The 22,102-nt window shown below is 41.9% G+C and overlaps 1 protein-coding gene across 2 annotated transcripts in view; it reads right to left on the reverse strand.

The window, feature by feature from the left end:
• LOC132781801 (F-box/LRR-repeat protein 16) overlaps positions 1-22,102 on the reverse strand; it is a 218,062-nt gene that overhangs the window by 22,186 nt on the left and 173,774 nt on the right. For both annotated transcript variants that reach the window (XM_067462249.1, XM_060786272.2), the window contains 2 exons: positions 13,448-14,169; positions 12,161-12,669 (listed from right to left, as the gene is read on the reverse strand). In XM_067462249.1, the coding sequence (XP_067318350.1) occupies positions 12,161-12,669; positions 13,448-14,155 (1,217 nt within the window). In that variant the 5' untranslated portion in view covers positions 14,156-14,169. The remainder of the gene's footprint in view (positions 1-12,160; positions 12,670-13,447; positions 14,170-22,102) is intronic.

Below are 22,102 nucleotides of genomic sequence, written 5' to 3' on the forward strand. Positions count from 1 at the left end.
AGTGAGCCTAGGCCCTGGGCCAGGTGTCACTCCCTCTGACCACTTCCAAGGACAAGCATGCACCAAGGATCCCGAGGGCCAAGCAAAATTCTTTGTCTGCACCTCTCGGCCGATCATAGTTGGAAGGCCATCCTGAGGACGCTCCCTCCCAAATCTTAGAGTTTTTCAAGAGTGAGAACCTTCAATCTAGCCCCAAGGGTTGTTCCCATTTTATGAAAACTTATGGGGACTTTTGTGGGAGTCCACTCTTCACCCCCTAAGGCGGGGGTGCCACGATGCCTACCATAACCATTTAACCTTTAACATGCCACGGAAAGGAACAGGTGTCTGGCTAGTCCCTTTTTCCCACTAGGCTGGCCAACTTCTCCTTTATTACCTCTTTCAAATCACTCACAAACAAAACATCCCCCTCATTTGAGAGGTGAACTCCATCGGGCCTGATCAACTCCAGCCGTTTGAACATAATTTCACAGTGCAGGACTAAACAGCCCCCAATTTGCCCCATGGCAGTTTTAATTTCCCAATTGACCTTCCTCCTGGCCAAATCGAGTTTCTTGGGATCACAATCCCTTGGCCACCACATTCATTGCAACAGTGCCAACCATGCAATCAGAACTCCAGGCCACCGTTGCCTGATGAGATTGAAATCTTTCTGGGCTTGATGAACACAATTTCTTGGTGAAGGACTAAACAGCCCCCAATCCACCCCATGGCAGTTTTCATTTCCCGATTGACCGTCCTCCTGGCCAACTCGAGTTTTTTGGGATCACAATCCCTTAGCCACCGCAATCGTGACAACAGTGCCAACCCTGCGATCCGAACTCCAAGCCACTGTTACCTGATGAGATTGAAATCTTTCTGGGCTTGATGAACACAATTTCTCGGTGCAGGACTAAATAACCCCCAATCCACCCCATGGCAGTTTTCATTTCCTGATTGACCTTCCTCCTGGCCAAATCAAGTTTTTGGGGATCACAATCCCTTGGCCACCTCAATCATGGCAACAGTGTCGACCATGCAATCAGAACTCCAGGCCACTGTTGCCTGATGAGATTGAAATCTTTCTGGGCTTGAAGAATTAGTGCCTTTCCCTTTAATATACCCAAATCATTGTCCCCCAAATGTATAATTAACATATCATGAGGAGGTCTCCATCTCTCCTTGAATAACGTTGATAATAGCCCCCTCCGTCGGAGTCCTCTTCTACCCCACCATTCAACTATAACCTGGTCGCTCAGACCCAACTGGGTCCCAAAGTGACTTCAATGGGCATGTCTCTCCACCCAGAAACCCAAACTATGGCCGCAGATGAGGACATGCCTGCGAAGCGATCTGCGAACTAAACAAAAGAAGGGGGTCAATCATCACTGAGTCGTCTGGAATGATCGTTACATAACGCTGAAATGGGGTTGAGCACCATTTTCCTATGCACTGAACATCTTGGTGTTTAAATCCCATGGCCATAGGGCTGCCCCAATCCAAAGGAATGAGTTCCAAAATTGACCCCCCCCCAAGCCCAAAACTTGTAGGGCCTGTGAGGTAACATTCTTGAATTGATATTTTGTAAGTGGGAGGGAGCCCACATGCCTAAAAGGACACGCAAATCTCTTTCCCTTACCTCTATGTATCGATGAAGAGCAAGATTGCCTGCTCTGGCCTTAACTCCAGGTCCTGCATCGACAGCACCCTATCTGAGGCATCTGTCTATGATCTTATCACTAATTCACTTACCTGCAGGGCCCCAGAGAAAGCAGTCAGAGCTGCCACATGGAAAAGCAAGGCCTCAAAGTGAGAATGACAATTCCCAGGCCAAACATTTGCCAAACCCTTCAAGGTGGCTGGCCCCAGTGTCACCCGCGTATCTTTTATCATGCCACACTCCCTAGACCACCCTTCTAATATCTTATGAACCCTGTGTAAGAAAATGCAGAAATGAAGAATTTGCTCTACTGGAATAGGCCAAGAATTGCCAAGGTTATGTGTAGACCAGAAGGGCTCAAATTCCTCTGCAGATTTATGGTAACCCACTCTGGTGTTGTTAGCTAGAGTGATTCTGATGGCCTGATTAACCTCACCCCGCCAAAGCTCCATAAGCTGTAGGGCATCACCGTGGGGGGCACAGACGCTTGTGGAGCGAGCTCCCTGAACCAATCCATCTGTTGGCGGGAGATAGCATCGGCTATACCATTGTCTACTCCTGCAACGGGATGGGCAAAAAGCACAATATTGTATCGGAGACACTGCAAAACAAATGCTTGAACCAAATACATTGTTCTTAGTGACCTGAACTGTGAATTAATTACCTGAACTGTGGCCGCATTGTCACACCAAAAGTGGACTACACTGCTGGCGAAGTCAGCAGCCCATAGCCAAACAGCTGCCACTATAGGGAAGAACTCCAAAAAAGTTAAAGCAGATAACACTCCAGCAGAGGACCAATGAACTGGCCAACACTCTGCACACCACTGGCCATTAAAGTAAACTCCAAAAACCCACAGACCCAGCAGCATCTGATGCAACCTTCAGAGCATCATGCAACTGCAAGTCATGTCTCCAGAATGAGACACCATTGTAAGAGTTTAAGAACTCTGACCAGGTAATCAGATCATCCTGGATGCCCCAAGATATAACTATTCTGTGGTGGGGCTTGGTGATGCCACAAGTAGCATCACAGTGCCCTACCTGGAGCAACTACTCGACAGGCGAAATTAAGATGCCCCATGAGCTCTTGAAATTCTTTGAGTGTTGATTTCCGGTGACCTAAAAAACTATTTAACTTGCCCTTCAGGTTTTCCAGCGTATCTAACAGCAGTCGACAGCTCTGTGCCACTGTATCAATTTCAATCCCCAAAAACGTGAGTACTGTGGCTGGCCCCTCCATCTTGTCATGTGCTAGAGGTACTCCAAAATGATCGACCAATTGCTGCAGTAGGTATCCACTAGGGCTGGGCGGTTTCGTTTAGTTAATTCGTAATTCGTTAATAATTCGTTAATTTTTTCAATTACAAAACGATAATGAACCATTCTGGAGCAATTTTTTTAAAAAACAAATTTTTAAATAGTTTTGTAAATGCTTCGTATTTCATTATTGTATTCGTTTTGTTATTGTTTTGAGGTCGTTTCGTTATTATTTCCGCATGTCTGGGGCAAGTTTTATGGTTGTTTTTTGTTATGTGCTAGATTAGTGAAAAAAAATTATAATATCACACTAACAGTCAACAACAGAGGGAGAGGGAAGCTTCAGAAGTTTTTGGAGGTTTTTTAGCGTATTTCGCGGTTGCGTCCGCCATTAACGAATCGATTAGTTATTGTTTCGGAAATCGATTCGTTAATGTTTTGTAATTTTTTTCACATTTACGAAATTTCGTAAATATCGAACTTTTTAAAAGGAAAATTTTGTAATTATTTTAAATAACGAAACGCAAAAACCCTCAAAAAACGAATCGATTTTAGAAACAAATTTTTCCGTTGTTACCCAGGCCTAGTATCCACAGTGTCCTGTTCCTGTTTTGCCGATGAACAAGAAGTCATCCAAGTAGTGTGCCACCCCTGACAGGCCAGAGTTCTTCCCAATTGCCCACTCCAAGAATTAACTGAATCGCTCAAAGGCATTACAGGAAACAGAACAACCCATGGGCAGGGCTGTATCCATATAATATGCCCCTGCGAAACAGAAACCCAGTAATTTGAAATCATGAGGGTGAACTGGGAGCAGGTAGAAAGCTGACATGATGTCACATTTTGCTAGCTCCACCCCAGGTCCCTGTCTTCTAACTCTCAAGACAGTATCATCAAATGAAGTGTAATGCACTGAACATAATTCAGTCAGGATGGCGTCATTCACAGACTCACCTTTAGGAAATGAGAGGTGATGTATGAGGCGGAACTCTTCAGGGGCCTTTTTTTTTGGGACAGTCCCCAATGGCAGGACCCTCAAGTTTGGAACAGGGGATGTCTCAAAGGGATCCACTACCCGTCCTTCCTGAACCTCTTTTTTGTATCTTGTGGTGAACTGTATCCTCCTTTCCAACAATGGACAGGAGGTTACCTGACCTAAAAGGCTGACTATCCCCATGAAATGGAATTCAGAAACCCTAAAAAAACCAACAACAACTCAATAACAAATAACTGGCAGCAACACGATCCAGGTATTCAGCCAATCAGCTCTCATATTATCAAATTTAAATGGGCTGCGGCCTTTAGGAGGTAATTGGGGAATGTCTTGGCTCCTACTGACTGACTGACTCCTGACTTGTGGGTTGCTGCATCCTTTGAACAGTTAGGAAAGGAATGCGGTCCTTTGCACAATGAACACTTGTGCTTAAATCGGCACATCTTTCTATTGCAACTATCTTGAATCCCAAATTCCCAGCAGCATTTATTTTGATCCCCTTGTTTGAAACTAGCATTGTTAGGGTAAAACTAGTCCTTGCCAATAAATGGCCACTGTGGGCCCTGTCCCCGAGCATGGGGCGGGCAGGGTTCATGATCCTCATCCACATCTCAGAAAATGGCCTATCCCATGGCAAAGTAGGAAAGGAGGCTGCCTTCAATGAAAAGAAGGAGAGCCATGAGGGGCCTTGATAGTCTGTATAAGCTATCTGTATAATATCTAAGTATTTGGTCAAGGTGCAAGCCCACCATGACTGTACCCTGGCAATGATTCCCATGTAAATAACCTAACCTGCTAACCAGTTACACCAAGTTCTATCTACCTTCTATTTCTTTACAGTTTCTCATTCTTTGTCATCCAGTTGCTCCCAGTATTTTTATTACCTTCCTGTGTAATAATGAGAATATATTGACATACTCACATACTCATCGACATACTCACCCTTCAAAATTTTATCAATGGTTCTCTGAATAAGATGATCTCCTAGCTCCATAGTCAGGTCACCTGGTGGGATGGCCGAGTAGGCTTGCAAGGTGGGCTGTTGTCCCACCCAGCCCTGCCCATAAAACCAACTGTGCAGGCTAAGCTCAACTGGTAGCTTGGTGTGTGCAATGGCACAACCTGATGATGATGTTGGGCCTGCCAGAGCATTTCCGACAGAAAGTGATCCAGGGCCTGCCATCGAGCTTGGTTGTGTGCCTATTGCCATACGAACCAAGAGGGGTAACACCTACATAAGGTGGGGCCTGAAGCACAGTTGGTGCCATCTGAGAGTATGTCGGGGCCTGGGGTGCTGATAATGTTGCTGTAGAGGCCATTGGAACCAAAAAGGCACATGAGGCACCACCAGTGCAAACTGAGGCATTGGAGGTACTCTGGCAGGGGCCACTGCTCTAGAAAAGGCAGGCAACTAAGGCACTCTTGGTGCCACCTGAGAATGGGTAAAAGTCTGAGGCACTGGAGATAGTAATGCAGAAGCCCTAGTGCTGGAAATGACAGAAGCCTGGGGCACCGGTGGTGACACCTGAAAATAGGAAGGAGCCTGAGGCAGTGGTGGCAGGATTGTAGAGTAAGCAGGAGTCTGAGGCACCTGTGATAGCACCGCAGGAGCCACAGGGGCCCGCACACTTCTCTAAGGCCAAGCCCCCACTGCTGCTCCCGGGGTTGTCAAATATTGAGAGGACCATGAGGACCATGAGTATTGCTGGCCCTGTAAAAGACTGCGGCTGGGAAAGTGTGGCTGCACCTGCACTCTGGTGAGTACCCTGTTGCAACATCTGCAGCGACCTGTTGAACCGGGGGAGCCCCCTGCAGCCCAGCAACTGCTTCAGAGGCAGTAGCAGCTACCTGCTGGATGGCAGGGCCACCCTGCCCCTCATAATGTGTTTTCCCTACAACTGTGTTTGCCTGCTGAAGCACAGGGGCCCAGGAAATAAAGAAGTCAATCCCTAATTGATGGCCTATGCCCTAATGGCACTGCCAAATGCAATGAAAAAAATACTAAGTTTGATGAAACAAAATGGCTGCCAGAAGTAGGTCAGGCTTCCATAAAGATACAACAAAATGGCCACCCTACTACCAAACAGGGTCCCTGCTGTTTAAAGATTAGGCCTAAAACAAAATGGCCGCCTTGCCAAGGAAAGATATTAGAAGCAAAATGGCCACCACACTACCAAAAGGGATCCCTGCTGTTCAAAGATTAGGCCCAAAACAAAATGGCTGCCTTGCTAAGCAAAGGTATTAGAAACAAAATGGCCACCACACTACCAGGCAGGCTTTCTCCTGGCCCTGTGGTTAGGCCCAAAATCAATTCTGGCTGCCCTATCAATGTTAATGAGGCAGAAAGTGTGGAAGAACTGTAATACTTTTTTTGGGGGGAGGGGGCTAAATAGCAAGGGTATAATTAGAGCAGTAAGCAGGGGCACTCCCCAGGCAGATTAGTCCTCCCCCCCCCCCCCCAAACAAACAGGCCTTCCTCTCAGGAGCAGTTGGCACTGTGAAAGCCCAGGGAGTTGCTGGCAACTGCTAAGGAAGGTGAGCCTCCAAAGGGGCAAGAGAAGCACCAAGGTGCCCCTCAAAAGGAAGTCCTACTAGAAAGGCCTCTCCACAGGTAGTGGGGTGGAAAAGGAGACACACTTCTTCCCTGAGGCATGCAGAGGAAAGAGAGGACTCTGCACTGCTTGGCACTGCTGCAAGAGAGGGCAGGCTCAAAAGGGAGCCCTCCAAGGAAGGAATAAGACAAGGCCTGCAGGCCTCTGAGGAGGTGGGCAATCCTGAAAGGGCTCCTTAAATGGAAAAGAACAAGGTGCTGCCAGTGCCACTGGAGCCATTCGAGCAAGGAGCAGCCAAGATTGCTGCTTTCCTAACTCACTCCCTTCCAGCCCTATACAAACCAGCCTGGAAGAAGAGAAGAGACGCAGTCATGCCTGAAGAAGGCCAGATCAGAAGCTGACTCTCTGAGGCACAACCTCTTCTCACGCCGTCAAAGAAAACTGAAAGAGAGGAACAGAGCAGCCTCACCCAACTTGCTGCTCCGCCCCCTCACATGCATGGGCCAGCAAACTAGCTGTCCCAAACCAAATCTGCCTTCTTCATGGGGTAATTCAAAATGCCCTCTCGCATCTTAAGCTTTGCTTGGCTGCGGATGGGGCAACTCTAACAGCACTGACATTTTAAGAGCCTTCCCAACAAAAGATCTGATATAAGACAACCTATTGGAGTTGTTCCAGGTCGTGAGCTCCCAATCCAGCTTAGGCCTGCTCTGGGATATCCGTCTGGACCTCTTGTCAGTCAAGGTCGTAAGGTTCACCTGCGTGAACACCAAGAGACATGTTATCGGCAGTTAATGGTGTTTTTGACCCATTGGGAATGGCTGCCCTTGTCATGATAACAGCCAAGCTTCTCTTTCGAGAGGTCATTGAAAGCAAACTGGACTCAGGAAGTTCCTCAGTCCATCAAGAACTCTTGGACCACTTGGGCCACCCAGGCTCAAGATTTACACCAGTTGAGCATCCCGCGCCAATTCACGGCCAGGAGCCCTTTATAGAGCTTGCACACCGAACTCCACATCTTTTGCAATTCCTCGGAGAAAACTATTGCAGCTGTGGCTTACGCCAGACAAAGAGACTCTAGTTTTTGCACTTTAGGTTTTGTCATGGCCAAGGCCAAAATTGCTCCCTCTAATGCCACTATCCCCAGGTTAGAACTGTGTGCAGCTGTGCTAGCCATTCAAATAGCTCAAATAATCAAAGGGGGAACTAGATATTTCTTTTCTGACACTTTCTTTCATACTGACAGTATGATAGTGTTAGGTTATTTGAGAAACACCACCAAAAAATTCAAGGTGTATGTAAATAACAGAATCAACATTATTTTGGCAAGCTCCACTCCGGAGCAGTGGTATCATGTAACCACCAATGACAACCCGGCAGATATTGCTAGTCAAGGCGCTTCTGCACACAAGACTTTAAGTTCCACCTGGCTGTCAGGACCAAAATGTCTTTCCAACCCCGACTTTCCAAAGTTTTTTTCATTTACAGAGGAGCCGGACCTTCCTGAGGTCCAATCCTGCAAAGCAACAACTCTAGAGCCCAGCAAGCTATTTGGAGTTTTGGATCCATCAATTTTGAACGTTTTTCAAGCTGGCCCACGCTGAAGGGCATAGTGGCCAGACTCTTCCATGTAGCTGTGCACAAGAAGGGAGGCAACCCTCAAGGCCAAGACTTTTTGAAGGCTGAAAATTTGATTTTCAGGTCTGTCCAGAGGGACATATTTAAAGAAGAGGTGGACTGCCTTCAAAGGGGAGCCAATCTCCCTGAAGACAGCTGTATTAAGTTGTTGAACCCTTTTTTTAGTCTATCAGGGAGTCCTTAGAGTGGGTAGGAGATAGATCTAAGTTTTCTGCCTGCGTCAAAAACCCCGTCATCATCCCTAAAGGCCATCTAGCCACCTTGTTGGTTCGCTATTCTCACGGCACGGTGCAGCATCAGGGCAGGGCTCTTACAGAAGGGGCACTGAGAAATCAAGGTTTCTGGTTAGTCAATGCTAGAAGGCTAGTCAGTAGTGTCATTTACAAATATGTTACATGCAGGAGGCTAAGAGCCAGTTGCCAAAGCCAACTTATGTCAGAACTAACCCCCGATAGGGCCCAGATTGACCCTCCTTTTACTCATATTGATGTTGATGTGTTTGGTCCGTGGGAAGTGGTTACTAAGAGAACTCCTGGTTGCCCTGTTAGCAACAAAAGATGGGCAGTCATCTTCACCGGTTTAGTTATCCGAGCCATTCACATCGAGGTGAGTGTATGGATACTTCTGTCTTTTTAAATGCTTTAAAGAGATTTATCTCCATCAGGGGACCTGTTAGGATGATCAGATCTGATTGTGGCACAAATATTGTTGGGGCAACCAAAGAATTAGACTGTATTGTTAAGTTTGCCAAAGACCCCAGCGTCGACAATTACTTGAATGCAGAAAAGGTTACATGGCTATTTAATGTACCGCATGCATCTCACATGGGGTGTGTGTGGGAACGTATGATTGGTTTGTGTAAAAAGATTTTGAATACTTTGTTTTTAGAGTGTAAGAATTTGACCCATGATGTTTTGGTTACTTTGATGGTGGAGGTGACAGCTATTGTAAATAGCCACCCATTGGTGTCCATCACCACAGACTCAGACATTCCACAGCTTCTCACTCCTGCGTCCATTTTGACTCAAAAGACTTCTGAGTGGCAGGAAATTATGTACCCTGTCCCCGAAGGATCTTACAAAGCACTCTAGAAACAAACTCAAGCTCTTGCCAATCGGTTTTGGAGACACTGGGAGGCAATTCCAGAGTCGCAGGAAGTGGAAAGACTCTAAGCCCAACCTCCAAGTTGGAGACATTGTTTTGCTGAAAGACAAATCCTTACCTCGTTTCAAGTGGCCTTTGGACAAAGTTACAGAGACCTTGCCAAGTCCGGACAGATTGGTAAGGAAGGTGAAGCTAAAAGTGTGCCAAAATGGCAATGTTTCTGTTTTGCATAGACCAATTTGTGATATTGTGTTGTTGTTGTATGGGTAAACAGTTCATTACCAAATTAGATTTGCCAATGTTATAGTGTAGATTTCTCATCATTGAGAAATCTAGGCCAGGAGTGTTCTGGTACAGCTGTACCAGGAGCTCCAATTTTGTTTGCTTTGCATTAAATATTTGTTTGCAGTCCTAGGTTTCAGGGACTCTGCAGATAGGTGGCTTTTTTTGGTTGCAGCTATAGGGCAAGCCACCTGTCCATCATCATTAAGTTTGGGTCCCGCCCCTTGCTCAGGGCAATTGGGAAGGGAGCCATTTCTTAGTTAGTCTCAGCAAGGAAAGTTATGTACAGGACGTGTGTAAACTTCCCCTGTACAAAAGCTTCAACTTTTAAGAATTTACAGGGAAACAGCCCTAAAGATTAAAGAACTCCAGCTGGAGAACATCTACTGCCTTACTTGTAGGTCCACTTGGCGTTCCAGATGCAGTTTGACCCAGTAGCGGAGCCCACATCAGTAAGGGTTAGATTACAGTCAGCCTGGGAGAAGTTAAAAAGGGGATTTTCCTTTAAAGAAGAAGTTATTGAAGACAGTTGCCTGTCCTTCATGGGCAAGATTAGGAATTCACCAGTTGCCTAAAAGCTTGGAATCATTTTATTAACTTTACTGAAGACAAGAGTAGTTTCTGTTTGATTGTTCATTAATAAAAGACTTTGTTGTACTTCTCAAGTCATCTAAAGACTGTTTGTGGTGGAAACCTCTGAAAACTTCTCTTTAGGCCCCCTGGCTTCCTGTTGGGCAAAGGTTGCACGTCTTGTTTTAAAGACAATCATTTACAGACCCAGCGTGCGACAGAAAATTTGTTCTTGCATATATCGCTGAAATTATTTTAGAGACTATCTCTGAAGGAATTTTTGGGACTTTTGGCTTTAATGGACATAACTTGTGTTGTGTGACTCCACAATGTCTCTTGAGATAAGCAGAAGGAATGAAACGCATTTTGTAAAAAGCCCAGCCACTTAAGTAGGGCTTTTCTTGAGAAAATCCCATTGGAATTACAGCATTTCCCAGCACGGTATACCAGGTGCTCTGGCAATCCTGTTGTGTGTGGGGTTTTTTTTTCCAGATACCAGATTGCTTCCACCTGTAGTTTTCTGAAAATAGGATCTAATTTGCAAAGAAGCATTCCTGATTTGATTCGTACTACACCCTTTCAGTTATGATCCCCCCTCCTAAGATTTGTACATGTATCGCATTTGTAAGGCTATGATTTTCTTTTATTCATTATATGTGTCAGGAATGCATGAACAGTGCTACTGGAAAGAAACAGTATTGTTTGATTACTTCAGGAGCAAATTTACTGGGCATGACCTTTCACGGTGTTCTGCAGTGCAATGTTTCATTTACAATACAAATTAAATTGTATATACAGATCTACCTCTAAACAAATTTCAATGAATCCAATACAGGATTGTAGCTTGAGATATTATAAAAGCCAATTGCAATGCATGAATGTTCTCTCTATTTCAGGTTTTTTTTTTCTAAATAGATTTCATCTGTTTCTGTATATTTCCCAGAGTAAGAAATATGGTCTGTTATTTGTCTTGCTGCCTCTTTCTATTCTAAGAACAATTCCACAAAGTATGTTGTTGTTATTATTATTATTCTGTGGTTATAATTGGCTCAAGATGACATGCGAGTAATGTTCTAAGGAAATTCAGATCTGACTTGAGCTATAATGTGAATTGGGCAGAGCAGGTGAGGTATGGATCTAGTGGATCTGAGTGAAAAGTTAATGGTTTATATCATAGCACAGGGGGTTAAACCACTAGCTGTAGGAAATCTGCTGACCAGAGGGTTAGCAGTTCAAAGCTATGAGTCTAGGTAAGCTTCTGACTGTCAGCCCTAGCTTCTGCCAACCTAGCAGTTCAAAAGCATGCAATACGAGTAGAACAATAGGTACCATCTTGACGGGGAGGTAAAAGGGCGCCCCATGCAGACATGCTGGCATCACAATCAGAGAAGTCTATGGACAACAGGCTCTTCGACATGGAAAAATGTAACAAGGCCAGAGTGAACATTGCCTCCAGATCCCAGAGATGGAAGGAGAAGGACTTAGAATTAAAATTATTAGAATCTTCAATATTGTACAAAATGTATGTTAAAGACATAGAGATAGATACTCAGTTGTAACAATGATAAATTTGTAAATACATGTCTCGCCCTTTTCTTCTTACATCATATTAAATTTTTGATAAAGATGCAACAAACTAATACCAAATGAACTATCCCATTTTTTTCTTTTTCCTTCCCTTTCCCCCTGCCCCCCAAATAAAAGTTCAATAAAATTATCTGGAAAAAATAAGAAGTACCATATTTTCTTGATTCTAATGCTCACTTCTTTTGACTAAATGATCTTCCCAAAATTAGGGTATGCATTAGGTTCATGTAATATGGCAAATAGTTTTTGGGGTTTCAGGGTTTTGAAAACTGAGGTGTGCATTAGATTCGATGGTACATTAGACTCGAGAAAATACGGGTATTTTAATCAATACAAAAAAACCCCTGCTGGATTGAATGGTCTGCCTCTGTGGTTTCTGCCATAGCGAAGCAGCCTCTGAGTTTGGCATCAAAAGCATGCCAAAGATGGCATGCCGGAGATGGCAGCCGGAGCCTTTCTCTCCTTCCACGTGCTGCCTTGGGCTGCCAACCCTGTTCCTGCCATGAATGGCTGGGTTTCTCCGGCTCCGACCTACCTGTCCAGCACCAGCTCCTCCAGCTTGTGGAGATCACACGCGATGTACTCAAGGGCCATGTCAGTGATGCGCGGGCACCAGGAGAGGTCCAGGTTGCGGAGCTTGCGGAGGTTCTCAGCCACCAGCTCCACCCCATCGTCAGTGACTTTGGAGCAGCCCGAGAGGCTGAGGGTGCTCAGGTTGGGAAGGCTGTGGACCATGTTGACCACCCCATGGTTGGTGATCTCCCAGCAGGAGTTGAGGCGGAGGGTATGGGTAGTGTAGCCCTGCTTGGCCGTGAAGTATGCCAGGGCCGTGTCCGTCACGTGGTAGGCCTGCAGGTTTAGCTCGGTCAGGTTGGGGAGCAGCTGGGAAATGGCAGCGATGGCATCGTCAGCCACATTGATGCAGTCGCTGACACTCAGGGAGGTGATGCGGGCATTCAGGCTCGACCAGAGGCCTGCCTCGGTGAAGTCGTTGCAGCCAGACAACTCCAGTCGCATGACTCCTTGCATCTGCTCCAGCATCACCTGCAACGGGGAACACACGCACACCTTAAGACCCTCCAGCTTAGTACTAAAGCACCCCAAAAGCATGGTCAAAGTGACAAAAAACATTCATGAGGGAGGATGAAATGCCTGGAAGAGATGGCAGCCCTTGCCTATGTTTCCCAGGAAGGAGACGATTTCGCCTCTCTTCCTCTCCCCCTGAGAGGACACATGGACATCATTGAAGGAAGTTAGGGACAAGGGGGGAGGGAGTGGGAGGAAGAAAGAGAAACTGTTTTCAACACCGCTGAAAAGTGGGAAGAAAGAGCTTTCTGTGCCGCTAAATCAGAACCATGGGATGTCCTGGAATTATAAACAAGCACATACATGATGTCTAGTATGTCAACCAAATCATGGAGTGCTATGATTTTTTAGCTTTGAATATGTTTTTATGTATTTAAACTGATTTTTTAAAAATACCATTGATATTTAATTCTGTTTTAATGTTTCTATATTTGTAGATTTTAAACTGTACTGAAAACCATGCTTTTAATGTCAGCTACATTTAGTCTTCTTGCTGGGAGAGAAAAGGCAGGGAATAAACAAACAATAATAATAATAATAATAATAATAATAATAATAATAATAATAGATACATAGCTGCTTTGAGTCTCTCGTGGAGAGAAAAGTGGGATAATAATAATAGACATATAGCTGCTTTGAGTTGCCTTGGAGAGAAAAGCAGGGTGTAAATATAACAACAACAACAACAACAACAACAACAACAACAAAGCCATCCACCTTGGTAGAAGAGACCTACCTCGAGGCCCGCATCTGTGATGGTTGATCTTTTAAGGCTCATGGACTTCACCCCTTTTTTGGACAGGGGATAGTTATCGATGAACTCGCAAATGTCCAAGTCTGAGACCCCCACCAGGCAGAAGCCATCAAAGCCCCGGATGGCAAAACCCTGGAGATTGACAAACTCCTTGTCACCGCTGGGCAGAAGGTTGTAGAGCTCTTTGGTGTGCAGGACTGGCATCAGGCCCACCCAGAACTTGGGCTGGTACAAGACCCTCCGCCATGCCTTGCACACCTGGGCCAGTACACACTTCTCACAGGCTGAAAAGTAGACAAAGAGGCGGTTGAGGATCTTCTCGTCCACTGCCAGAGGCCTCTCAGCCTCAAAAGAGGAGAGGGGCATGTCTCCATTGGCTGGGGGCACCTCGACAGTGGAGCCCAGCCCCACCAAGGTGGCATTGGATGGGGACGGCACCCCAGCCAGGGTGGACAAGGACAAGGGCAAGGGTGAGGCCAGGCCAGGGAGGGGCAGCTCGTCATGGTTGGCTAAGGCTGGGCACATGATGGCAGCAGGCACAGAGGAGGGCTGGCACAGGCAGTTCTTCATGGCGGGGGTCCCTTTGGTGATGCTGGCAGAGCCAAGCCCATTGGGCTGGGCAGGGAGCTTTACCAGCCCATTCCGGGGTAAACATGGGGGTTTGGTGTCATCATTGCTCTGGCTCGACATCTTCCAAGGTCACCCTGGAAGGCAGAAGAGATAAAACTTAGTCAATGGGGCTGAAGCTCAGTCAGCCATCAATCATAGCAGTTCTGCACAACACAGCTAGTCAGCATTGTAAGAGCAATATTAAAGTATCAAAGGATTATTTATTTGTTTTATTAATTTACTTCACTTGTATATTGCTTTTCTAACCCCAGTGGGAGACTCAAAGCAGTTTCCAACATAGTAAAAATAAAGGTTTCCCCCTGACATTAAGTCCAGTCGTGTCCAACTCTGGGGGTTGGCGCTCATCTCCATTTCTAAGCCAAAGAGCTGGGGTTGTCCGTAGACACTTCCAAGGTCATGTGGCCGGCATGACTGCATGAAGCGCCATTACTTTCCCACCGGCGCAGTACCTATTGATCTACTCACATTTGCATGTTTTCAAACTGCTAGTGTGGCAGAATTTGGGGCTGACAGTGGGAGCTCACGCTGCTCCCCGGATTCAAACCACCAACCTTTTGATCACCAAGTTCTGCTGCTTAGTGCTTTAATCCAACGCGCCACCTGGGGCTCCAGTTTCCAACATAATTATGGCAAAATTTAATGACTAACATACAGAAAACTTAACATAATGATAATAACATACAATTATCAATTAAATAGTAAAACACGTCATTTAACATTAAAATATGGAATTAAAAGCATAAATATAAACATTAAAATCACACAATATAGCAATTGTAGTCCAGGCTGTTCCAAATATATCTATTTCACACAATCCCTGATCATTCCTTGTACTGCTTATTGTCCAAAGGCTTGGTCCCATAGCCAAGTTTTCACTTTTCTTCTGAAGGCCAGGAGGGAGGGGGCTGATGTAATTTCCTTGGGGAGGGAATTCCATAGCTGAGGAGTCACCACTGAGAAGGCCCTGTCTCTCATCCTCACCAATTGCACTAACAATAACAAAGTGTCCAAAGTGTCAAAGAATGATATCAAAGCATCAAATAACAATATCGAAGTATCAAAGAAACATATAAAAGTATCAAAGAATGATATCAAAGTATCAAAGGATGATATCAAAGTACCAAAGAATGATATCAAAGTATCAACACACGATATCAAAGTACTGAAGCACGATATCAAAGCACTAAAGAATGATATCAAAGTATTGAAGAACGATATTAAAGCACCAAAGAATGATATCAAAGTACCAAAGAACGATATTAAAGTATCAAAGAACAATACCAAAGTATTGAAGGATGACACCAAAATCCAGAAGAATGATATCAAAGTATCAAAGAACAATTTCAAAGTATCAAGTTCAAGTTCACTTTATTACAGTCAATGACCACCTTAAGATAAGAGGGATGTAGTCCCGCACAAAGACATCAGATCTTAGAGTTGAGAGATTAAAACTTTCAAACTTTGAAATAAGTGCATCATTGCCAGGACATCAAGACAATTAACACAAGAATCTAAGCCAAAACCCAACACAATTTATGGAATTAAAAGGAAGGCAGTCTGAAGGGAGGGAATTGGGGTCCTCATATGACACAGGGAAGGGAAGTCCAGTCAAACAGAGGAGGGAGCAAAATCCACACTATAATTAAAATACTATAATCATAATTTTCTGCTAGTATGAAATCTTGACTTTTACTAGCTTGTGCTATTAGTCATCAGTTGCCAGATTTTAATCACTGCTATGCAGAATTTGGCAACATTATAAGTTATAGCCGAGTTAGTATCTGAAAGCAGCAGGGAGATGTAAAATTGTCTAGAGTATCCTGGGTGTTTGTATAGCCATGGCATAATGAGATGGGATCGAATATCTCTATAGAACAGGCAGTAAAAAAAGCACATGTTCTGTTGTCTCTATGAGTCCTGAGTCACAGGGGCACAGTCTCTCGGTGTATGGGGGTCTTCCGGTAATGGCCTTTCAATATGGCAGATGGGAGAGCATGGCAATGTGCCAGAGAGAAGGCCCTCCAAGGGCTGGAAACTTCCAGCATGGTTATATATTTCATAGAGGAGGTAAAAAAAAAACTACTGACTATCGATAATAAAGATTGGGGCATTATCTCAAAGTATCAAAGTAGAAGGTATTGAAAAACAATATCAAAATATTGTAGAATAATACCAAATTATTGAAGAACAATATGAAAGTATGAAAGAACAATATCAAAGATCCTCTGAAGATGCTAGCCACAGATGCAGGCAAAACATTAGGGAAGAAATGTTGCTAGAACACATTGGCCATGCAACCTGGAAAACCACACAACAACACCCCAATATCAAAGTCATTTGAGGTTCATTCTATTTATTTGATATAGATGTCAATCCTTTCTAGCCACACATTCTGTAACCACATAATGTGGTTACAGAATGCACAGCTTAAAAAATCGAAAAGTAAAGCTTGATTTTGCCATATGGGACACTTTTATCAAGCCATTGTGTGTTATGGAACTTCAGCATCTACCGATTTTGATACCCATGAGGATCCTGGAAAAACATTCTAGTGGACACCAAGGGCCCATAGGAAACTCAAACCTCAATTTAGTTTTCAATACTTCAGAATCCTACAAGTCTTTGGCCTGTGAGCAGAACATACTCTCTGGCCATTCATTTCATTCTCATTCCCAACGGAGCAGAAACTAGAATCCTGGGATACTCCCATACCTAGAAAAGTCACTCACAAACTTACTATGAAAAGTAACTGAAGCTATGTCTTGTTATATTACACTCACAATGTCACTTAGTTATGTAAGTAGTAAAAGGTAGCACCTCTCATCAAACTCAATTTTGACAGGTGACACACCCACTTTGGGCAGGAAGTCCCTCCCCCTCAAAGCCCCGGAAGTTCCGCCTCTCCTAAAACAGGAAATGTATGTCAGTGAGGCCCTCCCCTATGACTGAAACTCCTCCTCTGCCCACCCCACCCCACTCCCACCCTAACCCTTGGGTGGAACTTAGGCATGCCTAGACCTAACCCCATTGAATGTCATGGGGAAATGAGCAGCCAGGGGCCCTTGTGGCAGTTCTTAGATGACACACGGGATGCACTGCGACCAATATTTATTTATTTATTTCAGACACTTCTACCCCACCCTTCTCACCCCAGGGGGGGGGGGGGACTCAGAGTGGCTTACAAAGGCACAATTCGATGCCGGCATCAATACAACAATAAAATACAATACAGCAATAAAAACAGTATAGCAACAATTAAACAGTTAAAAACAATTAAACTGTCGGTTCTCAGTTCTACAACACATCAATAAACCAGTTTAGCATTCAGCGTTCACTGTCTCATAGTCCATAGTTTCAATTCCACATTGTCAGTCCTGTTAATTCTAGTCGTCCATTGTCCTTAGCTGCCAGGTTGCCCAAAGGCCTGGTCCCATAACCACGTTTTTAATTTCCTTCTAAAGGAGAGGAGGGATGTTGCTGATCTGATCTCCCCCAGGAGTGAATTCCACAGGTGAGTGGCCACCACCGAGAAGGCCCTGCTCCTCGTCCCCACCAGCCTCACTTGTGATAGAGGTGGGGTCGAGAGTAGGGCTTCTCCAGATGATCTCAGATTCCGAGGTGGGATGTAGAGGGAGATGCGTTTGGACAGGTACACCGGACCAGAGCCGTATAGGGTTTTGTAGGTCAAAACCAGGACTTCGAATTGTGCTCGGAATTGTGCTCGGAATAGCCATTGGTTTAGGCCCATAACGTGACCATCTGATTCAACAGTGGATGAAGTCCAGAGTAGGAAACACTACATCAGCTCATCTGAAGATGATGATGAAGAAGGGGAAGAAGCTAAAAGATTTTGTGAGGAAGACCGTGTAGTTTATGAATCTGTGAACAGGCTGTTGAAGATGGTTTCAACACCGTCAACTGTTGAGAAGGTAATAATCATAAGCTATTATTCTGATTCCTCTTAGGGATGAAAAAAGCGGTGGAGGTCTGTTGTATGACTTGTAAATTACTAACACTCTGATCTTTTAAAACATTTTAGGGGGCTACAGAAAATCAGTCTATCTCAGCTATCTCGAAGCTCTGCTATGTTGCATCAAGCCAGCTACAAGTAAGTGTGAAAAATGGAGCATGTATGTGTTGGGGATGATGGTTATTGTATGTGTTTTTAATCTGATCATTTTGTTATTTATAGTAGACCCATGAAATGGCCGCTATTCAGCTCCCTGGCCATGTGGTTATGTCGAGTATTCTAGGATTGGATACTGAAACTGCATCATCTGATGTAGACCGTAAGTCGTGCATGATGGAAATTGCAAAAGCTACAGTGTATGGAATATTAGATAACTGTTTAAATGAGATATTATTTGATGCTTGTGTCGGAGGTTTAGAATCCCAGCCGAATCAAATGGCCCATGACTGTGTGTTATGGAACAACAGATTCCTAAATAAAAAGCTAAAAGATATTTGTGGCTACCCCAGCATGAATAAAAACCCAACGAAATCTACCGTCAGTCCTTTGGTTTTCTGATGCATTTACGCCTGGATAGGGTAAGTACATGCGGCCTACCCCTCTCCCCCCCCCCCAACTCTCTCATATATTATTTAAGATTTTAAATAACTTAACATGTGGATATAGTTGTGTAGGAATAGTTTGTTGAATTTTAAAAAGTTTGTATAGGTGAACTGCCTTATCCTTTAAAAAGGGATTTTGCGGAAACTGATTCTATTTCACATTTACATTATTTAGGGTGTTAGATCATAAAAGTTAATTAACTATATTTTAGCAATTTTTCCATAGCATTATGTGGAAGGATAGAAACTCTGCTTAATCGAAGTGGAGAGAGGGCACGAGAAAAAAGTGGGTGATGATATATTTCTGCATAAGCATTATCTCATTAAATAACATTTATATATATATATATATATATATATATATATATATATTCTGCTTAAGCATTATTTCATTAATATTTAAAATTATTTAGATGAATAGATAGTTATAGATAAATATTCAAAACTAAAAAGAGAAAACTGAAAAATGTGTTTCTGTTTTACAACAGTTTGGTATTCTGACTTAATACACAACAGTTTGGTATTCTGACTTAATAGAAATGAAAAGGGGAAGGCATAGCTATGTGTATTCTGTCTGAATACACATAGCTATGCCTTCCCCTTTTCATTTCTGATTTTGTTTAATTTGCTTTATATAAATAATACAAAAAAGGTTGTAGATTTTTTAAATTTCATTTATACAGGTAATAGCAGCCACCTTAAATTATAAACATATAACATACATTCAACAATGTTATTTTTGTTTTATGATCCATTACAGCCTTCATATGTTCCTGGAACAAATGAGAAATAAGATTCTATTATGCTTGTTTTAATTAATTAAATAAATTACTACAATTATATATTGACCTTCTCACTCCAAAGAGACCCCACCAATAGGGGTCACAAATTATATGTACATAAAATATATTATATTATTACTGTAGAACAATATTAACATTATATATCACTACCTTGTACTATGTAACTATACTGTAATATTATATATATATTAACACACACACACACACACATATATAACATTTTTAGTATTATATTATTAGCATTGAACAATATTAACATTATATTTTACTATCTTGTACTATGCCACTATGCTATAATATTCAAACCTTGTATTATATTTAATATATAATATAAAATTAACATTATTATATTGTATTACATTATAATATTATTAACAATAGTATAAGTATATTCAATATTATATTATAATATATTATTTTCAATATATTATATATTACTTAGCATATTATGCTATATTCTATATTATATTCATAACTTGCATTATATTTAATATATAATTTATATAATTAATATTATGTTGTGTTACGTTATATTATTAGCAATATTATATGCATATATGTATATTACTTTGCATATTATGTTAAATTCTGAATTATATTTAATATATAATATATAATTAATATTATTATGTTGTATTACATTATAATATTATTATCAATAATATATTATTTTCAATATATTGCATATTATGTTAAATTCTATATTATATTCACAACTTGTATTATATTTAATATACAATATAAAATTAACATTATTATGTTGTATTACATTATAATATTAACAATATCATAAGTATATTCAATATTATATTATATTATTTTCAATATATTATATATTACTTAGCATATTATGCTAAATTCTATATTATATTCACAACTTGCATTATATTTAATATATAATTTATATAATTTATATTATTATGTTGTGTTACATTATAATATTATTAGCAACATTATATGTATATATTGTATATTACTTTGCATATTATGTTACATTCTGAATTATATTTAATATATAATATATAATTAATATTATTATGTTGTATTACATTATAATATTATTATCAATATTATAAGTATATACAATATATTATATTATAATATATTATTTTCAATATATTGCATATTATGTTAAATTCTATATTATATTCACAACTTGTATTATATATAATATATAATATATATTTAATATTATTATGTGTTTCCACCATCACACTCAATTTTTGTAAAGAGAAACATATTTCAGTATCTAATGATGTTTTTTGGGGGGGCTTTTTCCAACTGCCAAATTCAGATAAGATGTAATAATGCTGAACAACTGTTTCTCAATTTCTGGTAATCTGACTGGTAACGGGGAATCGGGCCTTGTGTGGAAATATGTCTCAACACGTTTGTACAATCGGTTTTAACAAGAATCTCCCCCCGCCTTCCTAGATTCAACATACTCATTCCTTCAGAAATGAGTCATTACAATGACCATGTATTTCCTGAGCTGTATATTCGGAACCCAACATATGATGCTGAAAATTTCGCATTACAACATGTTTTAGAGAATGTTGAAATTATAGCTGAGGAAGACCTTGATCCACAAATGATAGGTTTGTTCTTATACCCTAAAAGAATATATAACAATAATAATAAAATGATTGCTCAATGTGTGTGTGTTTTTCTGAAATACTTGCCTGTTTTTCCACAGAACAGGTGTTTTCCAATGATTTTGTGGATGTACCAACAAAGGCAACTACCTCTACTTCTATAAATACAGGTATTGATGGTCCGGCTTATAAAGTGATAAATGTGTAACAAAAACATAAAATACTACAACAAATTAATCAAAGCAATAAACTGGCTCAAGCACATGAAATAACAAACTTACAGAAATCAATAGAACACCCCGCTAAAATAAAATAAAATAGCCATTCATTAGGAAGTATTTAGGAAAAGCTAATCATGTGGATGCATTTGTATTTTCTAGATATGCAATCCAATAACCCCAACCCTGGTCCATCAACTTCAAAAAACCAAGTAATGAGGTGTTTGTCTCTCCTACAGAATGTCTTGCTGTACATATGAGAATTAGTTATTCATATTTTGATATTTTATTCACTACTTTTAGGAAAAGGCTTGAAATGCAGCAGGTTAGAAACACAGAAAGCAGTTAAATCCCGTAATAAGGCGAAAGATGGTGACGTCAGAGATGCCCATGTCCAACAAAAAAAACAAAAACATTACCTCCTTGGATGATTGTTACGCTGAAGTTTGGATATTGGCTGATGAAGTGGCCCTCAATCATAAATGGTCTAGAGCTTGTAATGAGAGAATTGATCAAATCATGGAACATGATTATCCAAATGTTTGGGTGGAAATTAAAGCAAGAAAAAAAATATGTTGCTTACAAACTCAACTCACTATCAGATGGGTGGGGGGATGCGCAGGAGAGGGAGAGGAGATCTGTACTGGAAAAGAAGATGTAAATTGATTTAAAAGGCAAGAAAAACTCTTGCTAGGTCCAAAATTAACCAAAACCTAAAAGAGGAAGGCCCTTAACGAGGTCAGACATGGCTTCTCCTTTCAGTACAGACACACAGATGGGTGCGCATTCTCCTGAGCACCAACAGGTAGAACCCGCATC

Source organism: Anolis sagrei, chromosome Y, assembly GCF_037176765.1.
Source record: "Anolis sagrei isolate rAnoSag1 chromosome Y, rAnoSag1.mat, whole genome shotgun sequence".
NCBI lineage: Eukaryota > Metazoa > Chordata > Lepidosauria > Squamata > Dactyloidae > Anolis > Anolis sagrei.